The sequence below is a fragment of the Amphiura filiformis genome, chromosome 1, assembly GCF_039555335.1.
Source record: "Amphiura filiformis chromosome 1, Afil_fr2py, whole genome shotgun sequence".
Lineage (NCBI taxonomy): Eukaryota > Metazoa > Echinodermata > Ophiuroidea > Amphilepidida > Amphiuridae > Amphiura > Amphiura filiformis.
The window spans coordinates 15,305,213-15,329,133 of NC_092628.1; the positions used below are offsets into that span (position 1 = coordinate 15,305,213).

Below are 23,921 nucleotides of genomic sequence, written 5' to 3' on the forward strand. Positions count from 1 at the left end.
GCCCCACCAGAGCAGTTCTTCTGGGGTAAACCAAACCTGCCTGGTTATAAAATTAATCAGTGACAAGGTTATTTCTGAATTTGACAGGTGCTAATTGATATTATAATGTCATTGCATTAATTAGAACCTGTCAAATACAAAGATAACTTTGTCACTGATTAATTTGATAACCACGCAGGTTTGTTTCACCCCAGAAGAACTGCTCTGGCAGGGCTTCCTCTTTAATCTGTGACCTTGGTATAATTATATTTAATATGGTTCAATTACGTGCCACTCAATAAGATGGGTCGAAGTAAGCTTCCTGTTTTAATACCAACGCTGACGTCATCAAGCATCCCAAACTAGAGGATTCCAGTCTTCAATAGAATCACTTGGACATGCAGTCCATTCGGGTTTGACTCAGGAATCACAATTCTTGAGTATGCTGGTCCTCAAGAATTCTACAACCATCTGAACATGCCTGGTAAACTGTATAAGTGGTAATTTTCGTGAGGGTTTTATTTTCATGAATTTTGCGATTAGAGCTCCAACCGCGAAAATAACACCTCGCAAAATATATGCAATAATGTATTACAAGTATACAGAAGGAACAGGCAATCCCAAAAATGTGTCTCTCACTCCAAATCGCGAAAATAACTGTACGCAAAAATCACCACATATACAGTACTAGGTTTTCAGGGCGTCACTCACGGGATGGACTAGTATTATTGTTCTTCTTTTCATTTCTACCCTGAAAATAGTACTTTAAAATATTGTGATAAATGAGGCTAATATGACTTTGTCATTTCAGTAGAGTAATCACTATAAAAGCGAACTGTACTTTCTTTTATTATTAGTGTCTTTTGTTGTTGTTTATAACATGCCATCCATCTTATCATTGTCATCCTGCAATGCACAGATTCGGCAAAAAGATTATAATCTGGAAATCCTAAAGGCGTAGACTTTTTCTTATTACATCCGATTGTCTTTGTATAGATTATATAAAACCAGATGCTACAAACTGAGAATTACGATGTGTGCAATCGCTATTTGCTGTTACAGTAGCAGTTTGATAATTATACAGAAATTCAAGATTTTTTTATAATATTTTAATATAACACTTTTATATTTAAATAAAATATAGTACAGCTACTATGTGGAAATAATTTTACACTTTGTGATAAAAGTACATGTATGAGAGGCTTGAGAGCATTCAGATATGTTTATTTTAAGATGTCACAATTGAAAGTTTTACCCCTATACAATCTAAAACTTGAAAAGTGAACTTAGGTGTACGTGGTGCAAATTTGTTTGCCACCAGTGGAGATTGTGTGGTTTGGCAATGTTTGAAAACCGGAGGGGTAATGAGTATGACATGGGGGCACTAGCTAAGTTAACTTAACTGCCTTGGTCATGTTCAATTTGAACTGGTGAAAATGCCTCGCAGTAACAACAAACAAGACCTCATACTTTAAATTAAGCAAAACATGCATAAGTGTGAATGTCTTCATATGTTCAAACACAGCAATGCGAATTGCTGTGTATTCAGGGTTGCCAGAAAGGTGGCCTTACCCACACAATTGGACTCCTTTTCAACAGCCCTGCCACCACCTCCAAAAAAGTTGTCATTTTTAAAAACTGAAAGACACAGGGTTTTATTTTCGAAAGGGAGAATAATTTCCTTGAATTTTGCTTATTTTCACAGCCTTTTGAGATTGGTATGAATTTAAGCTCTCAAAACATAAACACACAAACACTGTGGATGTCTATGGTTTGAAGACCAATACCAGAGGGTGCTACACACCTTTGCCTATTATAGCCCCCCCCCCCCAAGAAGATTTATAAGCAGTCCCATGATACTACTGAAACATCCAGGTACTTGAGAACCAGTCTAGTAATCACAGAGTTTCACACAATTCTTCACTGTTGATTCCCATTCCAAAGATGCGATTTTCAAAATTCAAAATATGTCCGAAACTTGGGTCGATAAGCATTTTGAGATGATCCCTGAAAAGAACATCGGTACCCTGTTCAAATGAGCTCTTTTTTGTTACTATCGACCCACATTTGAATGAGGAATAAAAGTTTGAAAGTACAAGAAATCAGTATACTAAAAGTAAAATATTCAATTTAAAGGACACAGCTGCCAGCAGCTGTACGTGATGCGCCAGGTTTTGTACGTTGCGTATTTCAAAGTACAACGCAAACGCATGACCATGGATACAATAAAGAAAATACTAACCAATCCTGAGTGAGTTGGCTAGGTTTGATTCACTTCCGCGTTACGCACACACGGGCGTTCATCACACAGTGTACGCAGAGAATCACCACGCTGTTGACAGCTGTGTTCATTCAATTGAAATTTCTAGTATGGGATCGCCTATAAATCTTCTCTGGCCCCTTTAGAGGTATAATGCTGGCAAAGGATGAATTACAATGAGTATGTATAAACATCAGATTTATTTTAATATAAACATAGTTAAAATATTTTGTAAGTGTAAAGATAATCGTTGTTCGAACATATATTGGTAATTGGGATCACCATCCATCATAGGGCTGGATATCTCAGATGATAGAACACTGGTAGAAACTGGGCTACTTGTGAGCCACCGAATGCCGCTTCAGCATGGCGCCCACTGTGCGTCCAATCCTAACAACTTGTGGCAACCCTGCATGTATTGTACCATTATTGTCTATGAAAACATTCAATTTGGACTTGAGGCACTTGTCAACCACACTCATTTATGCCAATAGTAAAAGACTGTTGATATACGTAATGTTCATTGAGCTGTCAAATACATGAGCAGACATTTTGCTCAAAACAGAACTTGTGGAGTATAATAAAGTAATGTAAAATTTTATTAAACTTTCCCAATGTATACATGTGCGTATGCCTTTAAACATTTCCTCGTACAATACAGCATTAATCTTTGCTATTCTGTTGGCTCAAGAGTTCATAACATAAAACCTAATAAAAGTTTCACATTTGACACACTTTTTATTTTATCTTTGAAGATATTTCTAAAACGCTCTTCGTACAATGTTTACAATGTTTAAGCCATTTCTAGCATATTTTGTAATGCACAAGACTGGCAAGATTGCAGCACTGTACGAAGATGGATAACACTACATGTAGATGGTATACTCAGGAAGGAAGAAACTGGGGATCCAAGAAGCATCTTCCCAGACATTTGCTAATCATTTTGATTTCACACATAAGATTTTGTGGAATTTAGCTTAGTTATCTCCCCCGGTCGTGTGTCTTGAGCTCGCCACCAAAAAAAGGTGGCGACGTTACATTTTGCCAAAGTCGACTCAAAACAAATGATGATATCTCTGTCAAGCAAGAAGGTATTTGTCATGCTTGTGGTCTCATTTTATTGCTAAATAAAATGTACTTTCAACCCTGTAAAAAGAAATACTTGAACTTTTTTAATACTGACACTGTGCTTCATAGAATTCAGAATGGGCAGGGTGGCGGTGGTGGGGGATGTGGTGGTGGGGGATGTGGTACACACAAACTCTATGGGATTGGTATTTTTAGTGTGTAATCTGCTTCTGTAAAGGCTGTAAATTGGATTTGTACTCTATTTAGCATCTAAAACACTCATGGCCTTACAGCTAAACAATTCTACTAATTGTTTTTAATAATTTATGATTGGTTTAGTCTAGAAAATACAAACTTTTCCATACAAAACTACCCGCTGTCATATTAAACACTGTAGTAAGTAATGCAGATGTCTTCAAAATCTAAAAGTTACTGTAAAATTTTAATTACTTATCCTATCATAGTCAAAGTATAGATTTTCTGAAGGGAAATTTGACGAGGAACCTAAATATGGACATATTTTTTCTTTATGGGTTAGGGGGAAAATGTTTAGGTTCAAAATTTTTTGAATTGTAAAAAAATCTAACATACTTTGGGACACCCTATATTCCGAGATTACCAAACCACTGTGATTTTGGTTTCTTCCAAAGTCAGTTGGCTCTCCATATCCTCTAACCAAATGAATGTTGTTTACTTCCAGTTTATTACTGTAAGTTGGTAATAAGCAATGCATTGAGTGACCCATTTTTTATCAAAATCTTTTTTATTTTACCCTGTATAACTTGCAAGTCACCCTGTATAATGAGTTGAAATGTATATATTTGAATTGCTTATGCCTTCAGCTTTCCAAAAATGTATACTTTTGCTAGTTTAGGGTTGATGATTGTCGAGATAATCTAATTAGAAACCCGTTGGTGTAAAAATTCATAATATTTGTCATGTAACGCTAAGGGTGGCGAGTTCAGGACACACGGCCACCCCCCCCCCCTTAAATCATGACTTTGTTTAGATGAAAGAAATTGGCAATCTGTTTGTGTTGTTGTTATGGTTATTGTTTGCAATTTCTGGACACATGTGTCTTTGTCAAGCGTAGTATTATTCCACTGTTGTTATTGCGAGACTCATGGGTATTTTTCAGCTTATTAATAAGTTACCCTAACGAGCTATATGTTACCAAGGTAGACATATACTCATGATATCCAGAATTGATAACGCTTCCTTCAAGTTTCAAGTGACTTAAGCACATCCTGACCTTGTGAAAGACCCATCGGTTATTTGGCTACTTACATGTATGGGATTTTGCCCATACATACTGCCTAAGAGCACCGATTAAGTTCCCCTCATTTGTTCAACCCAAAGGATACATGTGTGCCAGAATGCCTCTGAAAGTTTTCAGGGATTGATTTTATCAGACAATGCTACTCATAGTGAGGGTTCAGTCTTGAGTAAAATACCTAAACAGACCTGCTGCCAAGCCTGTGGCCATGCTTTAGTTTTTTAAGTGGGTGTGAGAATTGAGAATTCCATTTTTTTTAAACTGAATTGATTCAAACATGTATACCCTTCTCTGATATATGTTTTCAGGCATATTTGAAAATATGTACTTAAGAATCACAGACTGTCAGTAATTTGTAACATATTCCTCACAATACAGTTAATATAGGCCTAATTGTAGGCTTCTTCAGAACATCTATGCTAATGGTTATACATTGAAAAGAAAGCAAGATGGTTATATTCTGTATGTTAAATATAAACATAGTCTGTGTAATGTTTTACATTTGAAATGTTTACACAACAACAGATTGATTTTGTCTCAATTTCCGCAAAGAAACTTGCATCTGGTACATGAATAACATTTTAAACAGTAGATCTTGTCATTAAACCCAACACCCGTAAATACCACAAGGATAACCAACGACTGCGCATGCATCCATCCCACATGACGTCATGATGCAATCACCCAAGTCCTATATGTGCACGGAATCGCTGGCCAGGCCAGCAAAACCCCTGTGGCTACCAGTCTGTGATTGTGTGCTTGGGACGCAAGGGGTCTTAAGGTTTGAATCCCAGAGGAACCAAGTGACTTCTTTGTTCACCTTCTCTCCTTTTACGTTTCTTCTGTAACTTCCGACAGCAAGAAACCACGGGCAGTGTTGCGGTTAATGAACATCTTCACAGGTATGGTACCCAGTCATTTTGACGCAACATGAAGTAGCATCGGGTTTCATGAACTCGCTGATTTGATGATGTGGAAAGCCTGATTATACAGAAATAACATTTCAACTTGTCTAAATTCAGTTTGAAGTTCTCATATATGATTAGTTAATGCCACTCAATTATTAAGCTGAAAACACTGCCACTATGGGGACAGTCTGCTTCAAACCACTGGACCAAAACCTGACTTGCTTGCAGTTGTACTCATAAACCCTGACAGTTTAACACTGCTAAATACCACAGCTAGCAGCATGGAGCAAGCATCCCTCCTGATGCGATTGTGCAATGATCTGAGCACACAAATACAAACAAAAACGCCTGATCAGGCCAAGTCAGCACTCATGGCTCGCTATCCCCAGTCTTGTTGGCAGCACCTGTGGGATCCGTGGTTTGTGGGGTCCGTGGTTCGAAACCAGACCGAAGCAAACAACTTTTTCCTTCCTTCTTTCCTTTATGCACTCTTAAATTCCATCATACTGGTGAGTGTCACTTCAAGCAAAATGAGATTCTTACAAATTTATGGGAAAATCAATATCAGGGGATAAAAACTAAATTTCAAAAATGTTCCAATTTCTGCCCAAAATAGTAAAATTTTCAATGATCTTTGCATCTATGTGAAACTGCCACTGTTTCTTGCTCAGATCTGTATGTGTGTGGAGGGGGGTCACCTATGGGAAGTATATTTTATTTAAAAACACACAAATGAAATAGCCCATAATTTTTCAGTTAATTCATTGTACAGGTTCTCAAGAAATGAGCAATGATTATTATAGAAATGCATGAAACTATGAAGGCGAAATAAGCAGGTCAAAGGCATATCTCTGCATACCCCTTCAAACATGCAGTTCAGGTGTACTTGCTATGTACTGTTTACCAATATGCTCACCTGCTGAGGTTTTATCCAATTCTATTATTCAAAATCATCAAAGATTAGCTATTCGGTACATATGTGTGTAAAAATGCTGAAATTTTGTGTGGGGTTGTGGAGTAGACCTTTGCATATAGTTATGCATAAAGAGCATTTACTTGGTCAAATATCCGGTGCTGTGTGTGATAAAGATAAATGATGGTTTATTACCCATAGAAATTATATTTTACCATTATTAATAAATAATTAATGAGAAGCAAGAACAAAACTGTGGACTTCCTGTGTCAGGAAGGAGAAAGAAGAGTATAGATAGTAGAAGTATTGTATATGGTTGACAGGCTCGGAACTTCTTGACAGGTTCAGTGTTTGTATTTCATGTTGGGTCCATCTGTCATGTAATTATCTCTCTCATATAAAGCACCACCTGGTTGACCAGCATGACACTTGGTCAGTTGACATATCACCTATCCACTTGACTTGACCTATTTTAGATTGAGCTATTTTGGTATATGGATGCATCATTTTCACAAAATTGTCCCATTTACTTCATGAAAAATTGCCCAAGTTTGCTTAACTGTAAACAAAATGTGAAAATTGACAACAATTTTGGGATAGTTGTAAAAACTTTGCGTTAAAATGTGTGTTAAATTTGGCCCAAAACATTGACCTTTGGTACTATGATGGGTCCAAATTTCTCGGTATATGGATAGGTCCATTTTCAAATTCTCAGCGGCATACCCTACCCAACCAAACATGAATATTTCCATTTTAATTCCAGATCAAGTGTGTGGTAGTACATTTTGTCCTGTTGTTATCCCTAGAGCTCTCAGCACTGTCCAGTTCTCAGTCAGGAGAAATCTCACATATTTCTGCAAGAATTTTCAACAATTTCATGATACCAAGTCCAATGATATAAGTGAGAATTTTCTGGCCTTAATCAGCACACCAGATCATATAATGATGTCCTACCCCAGAGAAGATATCATACAAATCCCACAATGCATTGCTTACATTTCAATGTTCTCTACTTACAATCCAGCTCAATATGGGTCAATAGTGACGAAATGTACCTCAATGAACAGCACACATCCAGATCTTGCAAATATTTTCATGACTATCTACCAACGTTTAGCCTGTCGATTCTCAACAAATGGTACATGAACAAAGTATTATAGGAGTACCCGGGCTGGAGTATCATTTGATGAAATGAGGTGATGCATTGTGCTACAAAGGATTCTGGGAAGGGTACAAAATCTTCACTGGTCCAACCCCTAGTCTGAACTAAATGACTTTGGCACTTAGATTTCTATCTCCAATATTATATGTTGCCCACCCTTGGCCTAAACCAAATTGACTTTCACACCACTTGCTTCAAAACACTCATCTTCTATACAGAGAAGTGATGGACAAACACTGTCAAACAGTTTGCAGATATGACATACATCCTATTTCTTGATAGGCACCAGCTGAGGCTGAGTACCCAATCACCCCAAAATCCATAAGTATGTGAGTGTAGGGGTGTGTGGGGGTGTGGGGGTGCATTTGTAATGACCTGCAAACGAGGATAAACATCCGAAAATAAAAGAAACGAGGACACCCAGCAACAGAGGATATCCACTCTTCCCTCTACCTACCAGCATGTTGCAGACAACATGCCTGTGTAAAGTCAGGTAAAAGTTTGGATAGTGAAAAATTAAATGGAGTGGGTCCACAGTTTGGAGTCTAGCTTCAGGTGTGCAAGATCATCCATTGTTAAGCCCAACTTTTGGAAAAATGCAACCCCCGGACATTTATTACAAACAATACGGTATTAATAAACCCTAATGAGCTAGATGTTACCAAGGTAGACATTATTATACTCACACAATCATGATATCCAGAATTGATTACGTTCCTTCAAGTTCTTGACTTTAGGACATCTTGACCTTGTAAAAGACCCATCAGTTATTTGACTACTTACATGTATGGGATTTTGCCCATACATACTGCCTAAAAGCACTGACTATGTCCTCTTCATTTGTTCATCCCAAAGGATACATGTGCACCAGAATGCCTCCCAAAGTTTATAAGGATTGATTTTATCAATGCTATTCATAGTGAGGGTTCAGTCTTGAGTAAAATACCTTAACATATATACCTGCTGCTATGTCTGTGGCCACGCTTTAGTTTTTTAAGTGGGTGTGAGAATTGAGAATTCCAAAGCAGAGGAAACAAGGACACCCAGCAACAGAGGATGTCCACGCTTCCCTGTACCTACCAGCATTTTGCAGACAACATGCCTGTGTAAAGTCAGGTAAAAGGTTGGACAGTAAAAAGTTAAGTGGAGTGGGTCCACAGTTTGGAGCCTAGCTTCAGGTGTGCAAGATCCTCCATTGTTAAGTTGTAGGTCCTTGTTTGCAGGTCTTTCCAAGGATGGGTTTGGGGTATGGGGTGTGTGTGTTCATAAGTGGTACTTACATCTCTCTTGATGATATCCTTCGGTAGATATGTGATAACATCAAGTAGAACTTCTAACCATCTGTCTGCAATGTCTGGGAAGAAATCAGATAGATAATTCAGAGAAAATGAGCTTTTTGGGAACATATTCAAAGATTTTTTGTGACATGGTAAATGCTAATTATGCTACAATAATGATAGACACATTGTATTTTCAATCTTCTATTTAAAGAAAAGAAGGCTTGAACTTGTTACAAAAATGAAAAATGAAAAATTCAATTTAATATTTTGTAAAGAAAATAATATCTATATTCTTCAGGGTGCAAAGCAAAGCAAAATATCAATGAAGACCAAAATAACTAATCAAAGCAGACTCCCTCTCTCTGCATCTGAAACAAAACCAGAAGTTGGTCAAACTAACATCGATGTTTTGTATGCAACATACTATTACATGTACTAGTGTGTAATTGACTAGTTTCGAGAAATCGGGACATCCCAATTTTAGAGGACACCAGACTCGGAAATCGGAACTGTCCCAGGAAAATCGAGACTGTTGACAGGTATGGTTTCTACATGTATCACAGGGCTTTTCCGATCTGTTGGTTTGTACCCTTACTTGTATACATGCACTAAATACTTCTTTTGCTGAAATTACTATTAATTGTAATATAAATTTATAACTTGTCACAATATTTTGACAAGAACAAGCTTCAGAAGTTTGTAATGGTTTGTTTGGTGACTACTCTTTTGTTACTTTGGTTTATCTCTTAAATCTGGCAATAAGAATTAACTAGCACTTACTGAAAGACTCGGCTATTTTGCCATTACATATTCACTACAACTTGATATATCTGATAGCCTACCCATTATGTTACATTATTCACTTTAAAGCCCATGGCCATATCCAGTTAGCATTTGAATATCAAAATTGATATAATATTTCAGTTATTAAGAAAGGACCCTTTGGGTGGAATTCAAAGAAGTTCACAACCTTTTTAAAAATGTCCAAAAATTCACGCCATAATCACACCGATGAATCTTTCCTTGCAGGGGAAATCGTAATAAAATCTATCAGAACATCTAGATCTATTTGTGCCACTCAGTAAGAAGTTTATATTTATACCAAACTGGACTTAAGTTTGTTTAAAAGTGCTCGCAATAAGGTGGGCCTTTGGCTAAAAACCCGTGAAAAATACTAAGAGGCCTGTTGATATGCTACATGTGTACCTTGGCATGGCATTACCTGTCGTTGATTTTAAGTCTTACAAAGTGTCACAAATATATGGACCAGTGTAACATCAGGCCAGTGAAAATGATGAGGGCCCATTAAGTTCTGAAACTTAAGGGCCAAAATGGCCCTTGAAGATTTTGGCATATTTAATTTCCCACATAGTTTAGCTTTATTTCTATGTCTCGAATATAATTTCGAAATGATTTCCAAACCTCTTTCTTAAAGCTTCTGGGATGAGAAGATAATAGAGGGCAGGTATTGAACTGAAGGCTTATAGATAATAACATCACAACTTTTCTCCACCTGACTCATTAGCTCAGTTGGTAGAGCATCGGTCCAGTGATCCGAAGGTTCCAGGTTCAAATCCTGGATGGTCAGTGAAATTTTTTTACTGGCTGTCATTTATGTATGTGGAGACTTTGTGTTAAAAACCTTTCTCATATTTAATTAACTTTATTTCTCAGTCTATTATAATCTTATTTAGGGTATCTTATTCAGGGAAAGATTGGTGTAATATTTCATTTTTTTGTTTGTTTTGTTTTTGGTTTTTTGCTGTTTTGAAATCTCAAGTAAATCTTTATTGTTAAATCTTAAAAGATTTGCAAATATTAAGATATTGACAATAGCATGGACACAAAGCCAACCTGACAAGGCTTGAAATTGGAGGCCTTGACTTCTTTGACATTCACACAAAAGAATATTTCTCTAAACCGCAGGAAAAAAAAAACAAGTTGACAAAAGACCACTTAACTTCGCTAGCCATGCAAAACCTACTACTCAAGAGCACCACTGTATCCAAGTACACTATGTGGGAACCTGTATTAAGATGACTTCTGGTAGCAAGTTACACTTTAAAAGTGCTATAACCACAGATGTGTTCCAATATCTGTGATATAATTTTGGCTGTGTGGGTTACCCGCACTCACCAATTTGGTATTCTAATTAGGCATTTTGAAATATCTTTCTACGACTTGAATATGGCCACCACGATTTCACAACTTTTGGGGGTGATTCTGGAGTTTGTTAATTTTATTATCAAATTATTTAGTTTTTTTAAAGATGATTTTCGGATAAAATCCACAGAAAATAATACAATTTTAGAACATTTTGTCTCAAAATGCCCTCTGAAATGGCTTTCTGACAAATCATATATTATTCATAGTTATTTATAAAAATGATTTTTGCTGAGAAATGGGCTAAAAATTGTAGGTAACCCAAAGGGGAGTCTCTTTGGCAAACTGAAGCTACATTGTCTGAGGCAACCAAAATTTAAATTTTCTCCACAACGACAACTTTCGGAGACAAGATTCCACTGCAAGATTCATCTGCTGATATTTTTCCCAGACATGGATAGCCGAGATCTCTTTTATATTATGACTTTACGTAACTTAAGGGGCAAAAGAATAAGGTTGATACTGGTATATAATAAAACGATGCATTATGAAATTATGTGTGCAACATATTTCATGACTCAAAGCAGTACCAAAACAAAAAAATCAAACGCATCACTAACATACATGTATAGGCTGCAACTACATGCTAGATCAATGACCTTGTTGCTCTATTATTTATGTCAAACAAATAAGAAATTATTTGGTTCCTCTAGCATGCTATCTGCCTTACTTTTTTTTAACCAAATTATGACATAAATGCAAAATAATGAAAAAAAAATAAGAAAAAAGGAAAGAAAAGCACTTCATTTCTGGAAGCATCTCCATTGGCACCCTAACCTCTCCCAAATAACTCTTCATTGTGTTCCTGTGCACTTGTGTCAAGAGTGTCAGAAGGTGGGGTAGATGTTTGCTGCCAAATGAGGCCATTATTTGTGGTGGCCAGGGACACACACCTAAACGTGGAATGTCCAGTCTATGGATAGGTGCAGGATGACGTAAATGAGTGTGTGGGGAAGGTATGTTGATTCACTGCAGGAAGGTGCATCCTCAATTGGATAGTAAACAGTGTGTTTTTACTGTACTCGACTGGAGGGGCTTATTACAGGCAGGGGTGTGTCTCAACATAAAAAAAACCCTTAAAAATAAAAGATTATAGCTAAGGATTCCCCAAAATGCTGTAACTAGACCTGATAAATTCCAATGAGGTCCAGAAGAGTAAAATCTTAAACAATTCAGGTTATTTTTTAAGGTTTCCTGTTTCCAGAAGCTTAATTTATTTTATATGACAAGTTGCAAATTGTCCAGTATACTTTGACTTTATAAGCTAATTTCATAAATGCAAGTTACTGAAGTATTTTAAAACTACTATAATTTTAAGTGCACTTGACCACTTCTTCAAATGCACGCTTCATTTGTAGTTCGTAAACCTACGCAAGCTTTGCAATAATTTCATTTCTTTCTGTGCTTGCTTAGCAAAGTACATTACCTTCCTGGAATTTCTATCAATTGACCTAAATGTAACAATATTAATTAGTATTATAGGACACAAATGAAGCATGTAAAATCAGGAATAACACGAAACTGACCACTGTGGGCTGAAAGTGGAACCAGTGACCGAGTTCTATTATTACACATATAGCAAATATATTACGTTGTGTACATCTGCTTGCAAATGTTCATTATGTTTTGACATTATGATGCAGTTTATTTCTACATTGAAGGTAATCAGGGGCATAATGAGAATTCCCAATTTCTCATTTCTTGACCCAAGGGCTAAGAGAAAAATTGATTTGTTAGGAATGGCCTTACTTTTCCTAACTCTTTTTTTTCATTCTGTTTCTTTCTAGTTTTCTCTTCATACAGGCCACCATGCTTATTATAAGATTTTAGCTTAGCTTGAGCATTTTGCTTGAGACTCACTGGTCCCATCAGAAAACAAGTGTGTCCACCCGGAGCAACAAATAGCTGTTGGAAGGCTCCACGGAATATTGCCTCATCTCCATTTTTGGCGAAAATTGATTTTGGTGTCAAAATGTTCAGAACGAAAAAAATGGCTTATGTGCTATTCCATTTAAAATCCACACTACCCCTGTGGAAGATTTTGGAAATATCTTCCATAGGGGGAGTATGAATTTTAAATATTAAATTAATTTTTTGAAACTCACCCTCCCTTTATGGAAGATTCAGGTTGAATCTTTCTCAGAGGGTGTATGAAATTCAAATAGAGCTGCCTAATGTGCTAATTCCATTTGAAATTCATACTCCCCCTGTGGAAGATATTTCCCATATCTTCCACAGGGGTAGTGTGGATTTTAAATGGAGGAGCCCAAATGGAGATGAGGCAGTATTACACTGAGCCCTCGCAGTGTTTTGTATAAAGTTATAATTGAAGCAGTGGCGGCGCCACAGGGGGGGCAAGGGGCAATTGCCCCCTATGATTTTCAAAAAGAGGTAAAAGGAAGGAAAAGAGAAAGAGAAGAAGGAGAGAAAAGGAGGGAGAGAAAGAGAGGAGGGAGAAGAAGAAAAGGAGCCATTCCCCTCCCTGGCCATGGTTAGAAGGAGGAAACTTCCCCTATTCGGACATCTTGCCCCTTGTGGAATGCTGACCTACGCGGTTTTAAAGTTGTTGGTTTTTATATTTTGGGCACTGAAATTTCCCCTATAAAAGTCACATGGCCTCTCTTGCCTTCTCCCAACTACTTTCGCCGCTAATGGGCAAATTTTGTCCATTTCTGACTGAAAAAGCATAAAAAATGGGTTTTTTCACTCGCTTCGCCGCAAAGTGGACCTTTTCGGCTTTTAGTGATCATAGGGGCGACTACCTCCGCCTATACTCTTGATTGCGGCTTTCAATTTGAAATATTTCCAACCTCAAGACACCCCCCATTCATACAATTTTATCGTGCCAATTTATATTTTTTAAAAAACGGCATATTATGCAACTGACTTAACATACACCGCGTTGCGACCAGAGGCGTACATCTGAAAAAGCATAAAAAGTAACCTCATATTTGGTCATTTTAGCCTAAAAAGTGTCAAATTTTTTAGCGCTTTCGCGCGACTTTATTTAACATTTCCACAATATTTCACTTCGTGCACATTTGTACCATGAACTTATTTTGTTGCCAAAGGGTGCTGGATTTACTAATTAAGTAGGTCCATGCCTAAAACCAGCGGGCTAAAAGTCGGGCCCGTGAATGAAATCCATAAAAATATGCAGTTGGAAAATAAATAAATAACCCTAAAAAGGGTGAAAATGATGCATCAAATGGCTTCATTTGTGCTTTCATTTTGAAAATTTTCTAAATTCTGAGGGGGGCACATCCCCCCTGCGTCGCGCTGCATACAAAATTTCCACAATTTTTTGGCCCCCCCTATCAAAATACCCTGGCGCAGCCCCTGAATTGAAGACCGAATTAAAATTATTAGTTTGCGTCATGTCAGGGCAATGGCATGGTGTGATTGGTTGCAGTATGGCATTTTTGGTCTGGTTGACAGGACGTCAAACTAGTCTGTTTAATTCTATCTTCAATTATATTCTTTTCTACTTATGACTACTACAATCACAAAGAATCATGCCAAAATAAACTACCTGCCAAAAATTCCCACATACAAGTACCTACATGTACATTACACTATTATGTAATTATGTGAGCAAATTCCCATGCAGCTTCAAAGCTCTACCTGTTGACATTTTCCCTCTCTTTTACATTTAAACTTAATATCTGTAAATCTTTGACGGCTTCTTTATCAAAACAAACCTCATTTTAAAACTAACAAATGTAACCACTTTTCTATCTCTGAAATAATTTGCTCAAAACTTTGAGCAAAGTTCATCATAAATGTCACTGCCCGCAAGTCAATCCATATACAATGTAAAAAGGTATGGTACACTGCATTTGTAATGGTTACAAATATTATACATTTCATACAACACATGCCATGCCTGATGCAATTATCTGAACGGAATATTACACACACAAAAAAAATAACCCACAAATCCTAAGAACCGTTGCACCGAATCTAGGCTTGCTTGTACTCATTTTGATGCAATTTTCAAGCAGATTTAAAATATAAGGCTAAAAACATAAAATTCTGTAATTTTCGAAAAAAATATTGCTTCAATTTTTTTCACGGAAAGTCCGAGCATGAAAGGTTAACAGAGAGATCCCAGCATGAGATGGTGTGAACTAAAGTGAGGGTTATGTTGACTTAGCACTGAGCTAAAATGCATAGGGAACCTAAGTCAGAATCAACACATAAGTTGCTACCTTTTCACTTTGTTTGATCTAATGTAAAATGATGGGATTTAAATTGTAAGTTTCTTTTGCAGAATAATGTAGTTGTCAGCATATACAAGGCTTAAGACATGTTGAAATCAGTGACAATCAATAGGGCGTGTTGAGCCTGCAGCCTTGTTACTTAACTTATTAAACCTTCTGTCCAATTTTCATGTTTACAAATCGGATGACACAATTGTATTTCAAATTTCAAAAATTTAAAATAACTAAAACCTCCAGAAGTTATTAAATTTAAGTGTTTTTCTTTTCTCTTTTTGTTTGTTTGTTTGTAGCTGTTCTACATGTATGTCAATTGGGTACACTAGTTTCAAGTTTATTTGTGACACGATCTGGTCCATGGGCGCCAAAGGCGGCAAATTTGAAACTGAGATAAAGGTAAAAAAATATGGAGTAAAAAACAATAAAATACATTTGAGAAAATAGACATCAAAAAACTTCATAACTTTAGAACCAAGTATGCTAGACCTTTGGTGTTTTCAGTAAAAGATAGCCTATTGTATGTATAATGTAATAATTACAGTAACTCACTTGTCAAAAATGCCTTCTTTGGCCCCCATGGATCAGATCATGTCACAAATGTTCAAATGTATTATATAGTGAAGCCGCCCTCTAATTTGCATATTTGCATAATTAAAGAGCTAATTTGCATTAATGCATAAATGTTTTAAATGAGCTTTTCCGGTCATTTTAGCTCATTAACTTTATTGATTATTGATTAAAAACAATAAGATACAAAGAAAATGTAAATTGATATATTTTGAAAACCGTATGTCCGATTTGCTTCAAACAAAAGGCATATTGAACTTGTGTTTTGCTCTACTTAATTAATCTGTTTAAAACATGCTTAGAGCACTTTGAGTTGCTTGGACAAGTACAATGTTTTCATTTTTTTTCTTTTAATTTACAAATATTGGTGATATTTGTAAATTAAAAGAAAAAAAATTGTGCAAAACTACATCACTAAATATCCCATTAATTTAACTAAAGTAATACTTGGTAATAGTAAGCTTATTAAATAACAAGCAATACAGCCTGCCAATTCTAATCACAGCTACAAAGCATTCAGCCAGCTGTACATTAATGTTACCCAAGTTCATGTTTACATTCTAAGTCTCAACTATGCACAGAGTCAACACAAGACTTGGCATTTATAGATACCTGGGTATTTATTGATATCACAATCTGCTTGAGACACAGTTCAGTATGGCAATAGGTGTCTATGGACTTAAACTCTGACCATGTCCCAATTGGGGATAAAGAGTGGTGCGAAATGTATGTACCCCAGGCCATGAGATCAGTTTCAACTTTCAAAAGTACATATATAATGCTCATCATAGAATCCATGAGTTCATGGTGAAGGTTTTTGATTAGTGCCTCAATGGTTTTGGGTTTTCAGTGTCATGTTGCTGTGACCTACCCAAAAGCTTGTGGTGTTTGCACTCAAATATTGAGACAAATAAAGCTGACACACAAGAGGAAAGGTATGGGTTATGTAATTTAGGAGGTACCGTATTTCGTCAAATAAACACCCCCGGGGGCGTTACATTTTCCCAAGGGGGGGGGGCGTTTATTCAAGGTCAATTTTAGAATGATAATTCACCTTTTCGGTAAATCCCATAACCCTTTGCGGGTACACCTGAGAACTCGTCATACTGCGTCGCGCCGATGCGCACATCGTTTATCGAACATCGTTACTGCGCATTACAAGTCGGTGTGACGTCAAATGACGAGTTCTCAGGTGTACTCGCAAAGGGTTATGGGATTTACCGAAAAGGTGAATTCCCGTTAAAATCATTAGGTAAACTAAAAACACACGCTAAAATGACGAACTATGAACTAGAAACACTGACTTCTGGCTCACTTCCGGGTTTCTGATCCAGATTTTCACCAATTATTGACGCTATTATGGACCATGTGCGGAACTTGGTAAGCTTACTACACAAGATAGCATGGAAATATCGGCATTTTTTAAACATCTTGGTTGAAAAAAGTGGTGGGGGCGTTTATTTGAGGGGGGGCGACTATTTGACGAAATACGGTATATGGAAAAATAAATGTGATTATTCGCTTCCTTGACTCACATACATAAGATCAATGTATTTGAAGAAAAAAGTAAACTGGAAAAATAATGGCTCCTGCTATCCAACTTAACAAAAACTTTTTATTTTATTTTATATAAAGCAGTATATTGCCTAATTCTCTATAAAATACCATATTACTTTATTAGCATGTCACTTGGAACTAAAATCATTTTTGCTTTGTTTATCATAGCGCTGGCTCGGTGTGCTAACTAACCCAATACAAGCAAGCAGTAGACTCTGCAGTTACACTGGCCCGCTTGCTGGCAAATTCACCTCCATGCACGCTTTGTATAATTATTATGCTATTTGAGGGTCCATGATCCAAGGAACTGAGCCACAGGGCTCGTGCTAATGCGCGTCTACGCGTCAGAGACGCATGGAACTGTTGTTGGGACGTAATAAAATTAACCTTAAGCTTACCTATTGCGTTTGAAAAAAATATCTCAGACGCACAGAAAATCAGGCATGTAAAAACTTATTGACAGGGCACAAAACAAATTCCGATCATTTCAGACAAAATGTCAAAAATAAATGCTCCAAGATCGTTCACTCTGAATACCAATCTCTTGAAACATTGTGCAAGTCAAAGCTCTGCGAATGAAATAGTGTGACAATCACAATTGACTTCACTTGCAAAGTATCTCTCCCTTGTATAAACTGTCACGATCACTGGGGGATTCCCCGGATCACGCATGCACAATTTTTTTACTACTTGGGCGACCACTATCGGTATAGTTTTATACCATATAGTAAATCATCATTTTCATCATAATTTTCATGTCATGCTGAGTAAAAATGGAGTTTTCTCAACACAAAAAAGTCACCTTTGCATTCTTTATTGATGGCAATATAGGATAAAATAGCAGTAAATTAGCGGCACATGGTGAGATTAGGGGTGTTGAATTCTGCACCTTTTACATTAAAAATACACATAAACATAGTCACGTCGTGTGATCATTGTTTTTCAGAACTTTGCCAGTTTTGAAGGGTTTGATTCAGGTTTAGGCGGTGAAAGGTTAGAATTAGGGTTAGGACTACGTTTTCGATAATTAAGGGTTGGCATTCTGACTAAATAAAAAGCTCCACTAACTTTTACATGATGAACAAATAGGACTGGATTGTAAAAATCAACCCCTAGTTTTTGGGTTTGCACCCCCATATTTTGGATTTTCTTGGGGTTCAGAGGTTGTGCAATAATTATGGGGGCAAGCATTTTTTGGCAGCTGGGGGGGGGGCAATTTTTGGAAAGTCAAAAAGGAGGGGGGGGGGCAAGTGATTATGAGCACACATTCATAAATGGCATGTTCAAAACTAAATGCTCGAAACAGGCTTAAGAAAATAGTAGGCCTATGGAAACTTTTAAATTTTCCTGCTTGCTACCAATACAATTTTTAGCAGGCCGGGGTGCAAGCATTTTTACCTTTTTTTAGCCGTTTGGAAATGTTACCCCCCTGGGAGGCTCATAATTATTGCACAGCCCTTCGCTCATTCTATTTTGTTGATGTAAAATGCATAATATCCATCCCATGTCCATCATATCGTAACCTTTAATATTTAAATAGTGGGTGATGTTTCCAGAGTTGGACTCGGACCCTTAAAATTCCCATTGGACCCTTAAATTTGACTTTTGAGGGCTGAATGAGTCCAACAAAAAACACTTGGACCCCTTAAATTTTGAAGCCAGCGCTACCCCTGCTGAGCCACTCCTAACTTTTTTTTATAAAACAACTAATATTACCTCTCATAAGGCAAAAAAAAAACCCCAGATTTTGCACTTTAGGGATTTTGCCTATTTTAGCTGTACTGAAATTAAAAATAGTCCAATTTTTGACTCCAGTGATGGAAAAAAATCAGAACATTTTCAAAATGTTTCCAAAAATTTTTCAGATTTTTCTCAGATTTGTCAAGCTGTAAGTGTTTTTTTAGAGTCATTTAGCCTCTTACCGACCATACTTGGTAAGTATGTCCGTCTGTATAGAACAGGGTGTTTTTTTGTCGCTTTTAAGTGCCCATATTCTTGTATAGTAAATGATCAGCTGTTCGTGAACATACACATGATTTGTATATAAACATGATCATTACCGATCAAGTGTAGTTTCACATCTACATACAATGTACAAGTTCAATCAACACTAAAACTTAAAATTTCTGGTTTTAACCTATAGTCGCACGGGTGAGTTACTACACAGCAAAGCATTGTAAATATGAGCAATAAAGTGGGAAGTGTGATTTGGGTCTGTGAATACAATTTCTCAACTCATGTTGTTGTGGGTTCGTTAAAGACACATTTTGGATCAAACTTGTAGTGGAAATGAATAATTTTCACAATATTTGAGCTGGTCTTATGGTTCCTAAAGCAAAAAGTAAAATTAATGTTGGAACCCATATTCAAAACAACTGCAATTATTTTTGACACTATTGATATCTTGACAAAAAAGGCAAAATAACACTCAATGCAAATTTAACTGGCTACTGATAGATGCCACTCTAAAATTGCACCTTTTAGCACCAAACTGGAAGCATATCATGTGTAATGGAACATGTTTTTCCATCATTGAAATATATACCGGTACTGGAAAATAACGAGCAAGGCATATAAATTAAATAGTTTGTAATTTAAAAGAAAATCACTTTTAAAAACTTTGCCACCCTTGCCATTCATGTGCACTGGTGAGAATGAGGTACAGAACACATCTTAATCATGGTTGCCAAACCTGTGACTTTTGACCCTTGACCTTTGACCATTTCATATCCCATAAAAAACAATGGGTACGAGAAAAATTGGGCGACTTTGCGACTCTTTGACGTGCAATTCTGCTGCGAATGCTGGAAATTCATACATACCCCCTTTGAAATCAACCAAACCTAACCTCCTTGGTATAATACATGCATAATCTATCTTGCTTCACCTTGAATTTGGTAGTGATATCAGTGTCTTTATAAAGCTAACGCAGTATGTCACGGGAAGCGTGCTGACAAAACGCCCTTGTTTGCACGTGTATACACTCTGCGGAATTGAGTTAACCTGCACGATTCAATACTGCAAACAGTGAAATATATCACTGCCAAACTTTAGGTGACACAAGGTACGTAAGTAATGCCTAAAGAATTGTGACAGTGACTTTAAAACAGGCTACACAAGTATCCCACTCTGCCCTACTTCATGCAAGATGATAAGAGCCCATGTGTCTCAAGAGTAGTCTCAATACTACCTATCGTTTTCTCTCTAATTAAGGCCCCGGGGCGTTGCATTTCCAAAGAGGGAAACATTTATTGCAGGCAAATTTTCAATAAAAAAAAACTTTATCATAGTGAAATACGACTTACTTCCAGTTTGCTTATGGGTTCAAATTCAAAATGATGGCCCACGTAAACAGCATTTGTTGATAATATGTGGTGTGATCAAGCAAAATCAGTCTGAAGTTGGTCATATTAAATATTCGGTTTTTTACATGATTGTATAAAGCATTTGCTAAGCTACATTTTGCAGAAAACCCCATTGAATTTGGACAACCAGTTCAAAAGATATGAGCAGTAAAAGAGTTTCCAAAACAATAAGAAACAAAAGGAAATACTTCCTTTGTTTGACTATATCTCAAAATCACTATTTCCGACTTCCGACTGATTTTGCTTGATCACATCACATGTGTAATATGGGTCATTATCATTGTTCAGCTTATACCTCGGTTTTTATTACTGCGCATGTCAATAAAGTACCAACTTGCGCTCGCGTAAATTCACCTAAGCATGCGCCAGTCACACAATACGCAACTAGTGTAAGTGCTGCACCCATTCCCAAGTGTGTGCAGGCGATTCTATATAGTACACAATGTTATGAGTTTTCATTTTTTTGCCAATTATAATATAAGCTGAATAAACTCTGACAAGTACATTTCCAAGGAAAATTTAATTTAGTTATTTACAAAACAATTCTGCTACAATTTTGCAATAAATTGGATGGATGTTAAAGTAAAAAAGAAATTTCTGCATAATTTCTTTTCTAGAATATGGGAGAGGGTATTTATTAGAGGGGAACATTAAAAGGGCATTTCGTGATCCACAGCATCATCCCCGGCCCCCCACTTTTCTCAAAAAAAGTTGAGATTTTTATAGTACTGGAAACCTCTGGCTACATAATGTTTATACATGTACAAAAAATTTCTTGCAGATTGCTTCGTTTTATCGTGAAATTTGAATTTCGTTCTGATATACCAGAACGAAATTACAACACATTATCTATGGAGCAGTGTAATACACATAATCATGCATAACTCGCAAACGCAAAATCGGAATCAACTGAAATTTTGGGAATAAGCTTTTTTCATGGATATCTACTGAAAAGTGTCATAAAAAGAGGATGCTAGGATCACGAAATACTCCTTTAATCAGAGAGAATGGTAAGTGATTTTATTCCTCAGATCCTTTCAAAATCCCCCATTGCCATTCATATCAAGAATTATATACCTCATATATAGATTCCTGTCATCTGATTGGTTGAAAGTGCAGTCATTGAATTAACTATGCCCGCAAAATGAACTATGGACCGGTCCATGGAAATGAACTATGGACCGGTCACGTGCGTCCACGATCAAACTGCGCTGCTTTTCCCAGCGTAAATGATATTACGCACGCGTTATAATTACGCAGAAATCGCAGATTGTAATCTGTGTGCCGTTCGCATTGAAACTATTAATTTCTCTTCCCAAAATCGATGCTTTTAACCAAACAGAGGACGAGAATCTTAAGATTTGGATATAAAACAAATATTGACTGCTTTTTATTCGGGCATGGTTAAAATTATTGGCCAGCGGTGATCTCAAAACCATGACTATGCCCCTCGGCTACTCCTCGGGGCATAGTCATGGTTTTGAGATCAACTTGGGCCTATAATTTTAACAATGCCCCTCATAGCAGTCAATATTTGTATACTACTGATCAAAATATAGGCTTGTTTGTCCTCCTTTCAATGGAATTCTCATAATGGTTTCAAATATGGACTAAAATTTGATTTTGAATCTTGATTCAAATTATTTTCCTGCTGACCATGATGGAAGTCCATGCTGACATCATACATGTAGGGCTAATTCACAGTCCTCGTTGAGGCTTTGCTTTCATGTTCCAATTGCCTAAGCTTGATTTCACAGTTAAGCCTCGTGTCTGACAACTTGAGCACTTTGAGGAAGTGTCTTTCTCTGGTACTACGCACACATTTTAATTAACTTTAAACACAATGTTTTCTTCGCTAACAACTTCTTGCAAGTGGAAGTCTAGTGGAACATGAACCTTTATTTTCCACTTCAACACGTAAGCTAATTCTGACGAAATTGAGTTAACCACTACTTCAAAAAGTATGTGAGTAAAAGTGACCGTACTTAAATTGTCTAGCTTTGGAAGTAGGAACTGAAATTTAGACATGCTGCTCAAAATCGTTTCAAGAAAATACAACACTGGTTACTACATGTAGCAGGTGGTGGAGGAGGAAGTATGTGTAATTACATGCTTGATCGGAGCACTGTTGTCATACGCACAAAAAGTGAAATGTAATTTCAAACAGTGGGCCCAATTCTAGCACATTATCTACACATATATTTTTTGTATGATTGATATTGATTTACATAGTTTCCCATTCCCAAAACAGAATGTCATCATCATCGGCACAAGCCTCAGTGACAGATTCCTTTCTCTTAACCCAGAGTTTTTTAAGTTGACAGTTTTACGTAATTCTTTGTATGTGTAGTCATTCCATTGTCGATTCATCCTCTGTCGGTCATATGGGCAGAGGTTGCACCAACAATGGAATGACTACATCATGACGTAAAACTGTCAACTTAAAAACTTTTTTGGATTTGGAATATGAATGCCTTTCTTCTTTGAACAGTTTTTTATTGTACATGACCCTACCTGGATCTCTGTTGTCTACATTGAGCTCAATGGTTTGTAGAAATGTTTGTGCATAGACGTTGGCAGGAACTATCTGGTCTTCAATGATCTTCACAAATGCTATAGTAGCGGCCTCTTGCAGCTCACTGTTGGCGAGATGTAAGACTTCCTGTCATCAAAACAAATCATAACAATACCAAATCAATATACAATTATCATTTATAGAACAAGAGAATTAAAACAGGTCAACAATACAGAATTAGTTATTGAAAAGACTGAGACCCCATTTACACAGAGCCTGAAGTCAACTTCCATGTAATATGAATTTGACTTCATTTGTGTGTAAACAAGGTCAACATGTTTCGAACTTGATATCAGGAGTCGACTTCTAATGACAACCGGGAGCAACTTTTGTCAAATTTAAACTCAACTTCAAATCACGATTTTGCAGTGTAAACAAAGACACAATTAAAGGTTGAGTTCATGATGGTTCAGTGGCGTAGCGTCATAGGGGCACGGGGGACACGTGCCCCAATCGATCTGAAATTTTTAAAAATCCCATAGGAAAAGTGCAGAAAATGGCTTGTGCCCCCCCCATTAGACCCTGTGTCCCCCAATCATGGTCGGTGCCCCCAATGTGATGACCCACACTACGCCACTGTGATGGTTATTTGAAGCATGAGCAAGTATTGATGTAAAAGTTGAATTCA

The 23,921-nt window shown here is 36.9% G+C and overlaps 1 protein-coding gene and 1 non-coding gene across 2 annotated transcripts in view; one reads left to right on the forward strand and one right to left on the reverse strand.

Moving 5' to 3' along the window:
- LOC140158853 (serine/threonine-protein phosphatase 4 regulatory subunit 4-like) overlaps positions 1-23,921 on the reverse strand; it is a 161,403-nt gene that overhangs the window by 97,119 nt on the left and 40,363 nt on the right. Inside the window, exons 4-5 of the mRNA XM_072182148.1 lie at positions 23,233-23,380; positions 8,847-8,920 (exon numbers count right to left, since the gene is read on the reverse strand). Coding sequence (XP_072038249.1) covers positions 8,847-8,920; positions 23,233-23,380 — 222 coding nt within the window. The remainder of the gene's footprint in view (positions 1-8,846; positions 8,921-23,232; positions 23,381-23,921) is intronic.
- Positions 10,361-10,434, forward strand: Trnat-agu (transfer RNA threonine (anticodon AGU)). The gene has a single exon. It is a non-coding gene; the product is annotated as a tRNA-Thr (tRNA).